This window comes from Aptenodytes forsteri, unplaced genomic scaffold (assembly GCF_000699145.1).
Source record: "Aptenodytes forsteri isolate BGI_AS27 unplaced genomic scaffold, ASM69914v1 Scaffold321, whole genome shotgun sequence".
Classification (NCBI taxonomy): domain Eukaryota; kingdom Metazoa; phylum Chordata; class Aves; order Sphenisciformes; family Spheniscidae; genus Aptenodytes; species Aptenodytes forsteri.
The window spans coordinates 353,659-355,713 of record NW_008795030.1 but is presented as its reverse complement, the minus strand read 5'-3'; the positions used below and the strand labels follow the sequence as shown (position 1 = coordinate 355,713).

The following is a 2,055-nucleotide window of genomic DNA, read 5'->3' as shown; positions in this document are numbered from 1 at the left end:
GCTGCCCCCCCCCCATTTCCAGGCAGGCTCCCCAGGAAAGCAGCAGCTCTCGTGCACGCCAGCACACACGCGCACGTGCGCCCGCTCGCACGCAGCCGCTCTTTGCAGGGTTGCCGGCAGCGGCCCCTCCCCGGCCGGGCTGCAGCTCCCGCATTTCCATGTGCTGTTATTTATTTCACAGTGGTGCTATTCAAGGGAGTGACTCATCCGGCCGGGTCCCAGCTCCCCGGCCCCGTGCCCAGCCCCGACCCCGCTGCGGCGGGCAAAAACTTCTCCCCGCAGCCCCTGCCCTTTGCCGGGGAGGGGCACGGGGCTGCACCAGGCTCAGATGCTGCTGCCTGGCCCCTGGGGACGCGGGAGACCCCTGGGACAACCCACTGAGGATTTGTCCCCTGCTCTGTGTCACTCTCAAGAGGTTTATGGGGCTGCTGGGATGTCTGGAGCTAGGACACCTGGGTCCCCTCCTCGCTGGGGGGTCCGACATCGGGTCTCCATCCTTCACCTATTCCCATCTCACCTCCTGAGCACGGACCCCCGGGATCGTCGTGGATCTGGGGCCGCTCGTGAGCCCCCCCCTAACCAAAACCAAGAGAAGTTTTGAGAATAGGGCAAAACTGCAAAGCCAACCTCGGGGATGTTATCCAAAAAGCTCACTTTTTGCCCCAAATGCCAGCCTCTGGCTTTGCAGAGGAGGAGTAGGAGCAGGGCTGGGAGGATGTGGGTGCAACCCCCGGGCGCCTCACTGCAGGGTAACCTGCGGGTGCCATTTGAAGCCGCATCCCGCAGGGACCCCAAGTTGGGGATGGGGGGTGTCCCTGAGCCGGGACCATGCAGGGACACGATGGGATGGGGACAGCCAAGGCATCCCGCACTGCACCCACGCGAGACCGTTTTGGTTGTGGGGACGGGGACAGGCTCTGACATCCCCATGCAACTCTGAGCAAAGCAGTCCCCTGTGTCCCCCCCGAGGCCGAACGGTCCCCGTCCCCCGCCCCGGCACAGCCCCTACCTCGCACATGTGGAGCTGGAAGAGCCGCCGCTCCTTCTGCATGTCCTCGGCCACCTCCGCCGCTGACGGCTCGGCCTGGATGACCCCCGCCAAGCGGGCTCGTTCCTTCTCCTTCTCCATCTTCCCCCTGCGGGACAGGACAGCGGGTTGGGGACAGCCCTGCTCCAAGGGGTGTCCCATGGGGCGGGCTACGGTGGGGATGGGATCAGGAGAAACATCTCCAGCCCCTCTAGCTGGGAAAGGCTGGACCGGAGCCCACCCGATGGCAAACCGGCACCCATCAGTGCCCAGCTGCAGCCCTGGGACAAAACACCTTTGTGCGGAGCGGGATTAGGCGGATTTTGCCGGAGGCGGCGGGTTCCTTACACTTTGGTCTCGTAATCCTTCCAGGCCTTTTCGATCTGCTTCTTGGAGTCCTGCGGCAAAGGGAGAGGGGGGATGGCAGCTGTCAGGGAAGGCGAAAGACCCGGTGGCACCGAAGCAGCATCCCGCAGCCGAGAGCTTTTGCTTTGCATCGCTGTGCCCTGCCCTGCTCCTCGGGGACAAAGGACGTCCCCACCGGGTCTTCACCCCTTACTCCAGTCCCTTCCAGCACTCGCTGCTGCCTTCCAGCCTTGGGCATTTGCTCCTTCCTTCTCCTGGCCATGGGCACAAGCTGAGTCCCTAACGGGGGTCTTGCTGCAATATGTCCCCAAATGGGTGACCTGCAGCCTCAGAGCCTCGGGGACAGTGCTGGAGGGGACTCACCAGGCGGCCATCCTTCAGCTGCCCCTTCAGCAGGCTGTCCAGGGGGAAGGAGACGATGTTATTCAGGTTTTGCACCTGCGAAGGGTAGAGATGGGGTTACCCCACGGGGGGTCCCCACCTGAGGGCAGGTCGAGGAGCCGGAGCCCCAGGTCCTTCCCAGAGCTGGGGGTGTCCTGTCGTCCCCCCCCCACCCACCCTGGCTCCATCGCTGCCCTGTGAAGGGTTAAAAAGACTGGAAACGGGGCCGGATCCAGGCACAGGGCAGGCTGGGGCTTGTTCGGAGCTGGCTGCAAGATGTC

The 2,055-nt window shown here is 64.2% G+C and overlaps 1 protein-coding gene across 1 annotated transcript in view; it reads right to left on the bottom strand.

Annotated features, from left to right (window-relative positions):
• ASAP3 (ArfGAP with SH3 domain, ankyrin repeat and PH domain 3) overlaps positions 1 to 2,055 on the bottom strand; it is a 15,356-nt gene that overhangs the window by 9,764 nt on the left and 3,537 nt on the right. Inside the window, exons 3-5 of the mRNA XM_019471236.1 lie at positions 1,757 to 1,831; positions 1,376 to 1,425; positions 1,010 to 1,136 (exon numbers count right to left, since the gene is read on the bottom strand). Coding sequence (XP_019326781.1) covers positions 1,010 to 1,136; positions 1,376 to 1,425; positions 1,757 to 1,831 — 252 coding nt within the window. The remainder of the gene's footprint in view (positions 1 to 1,009; positions 1,137 to 1,375; positions 1,426 to 1,756; positions 1,832 to 2,055) is intronic.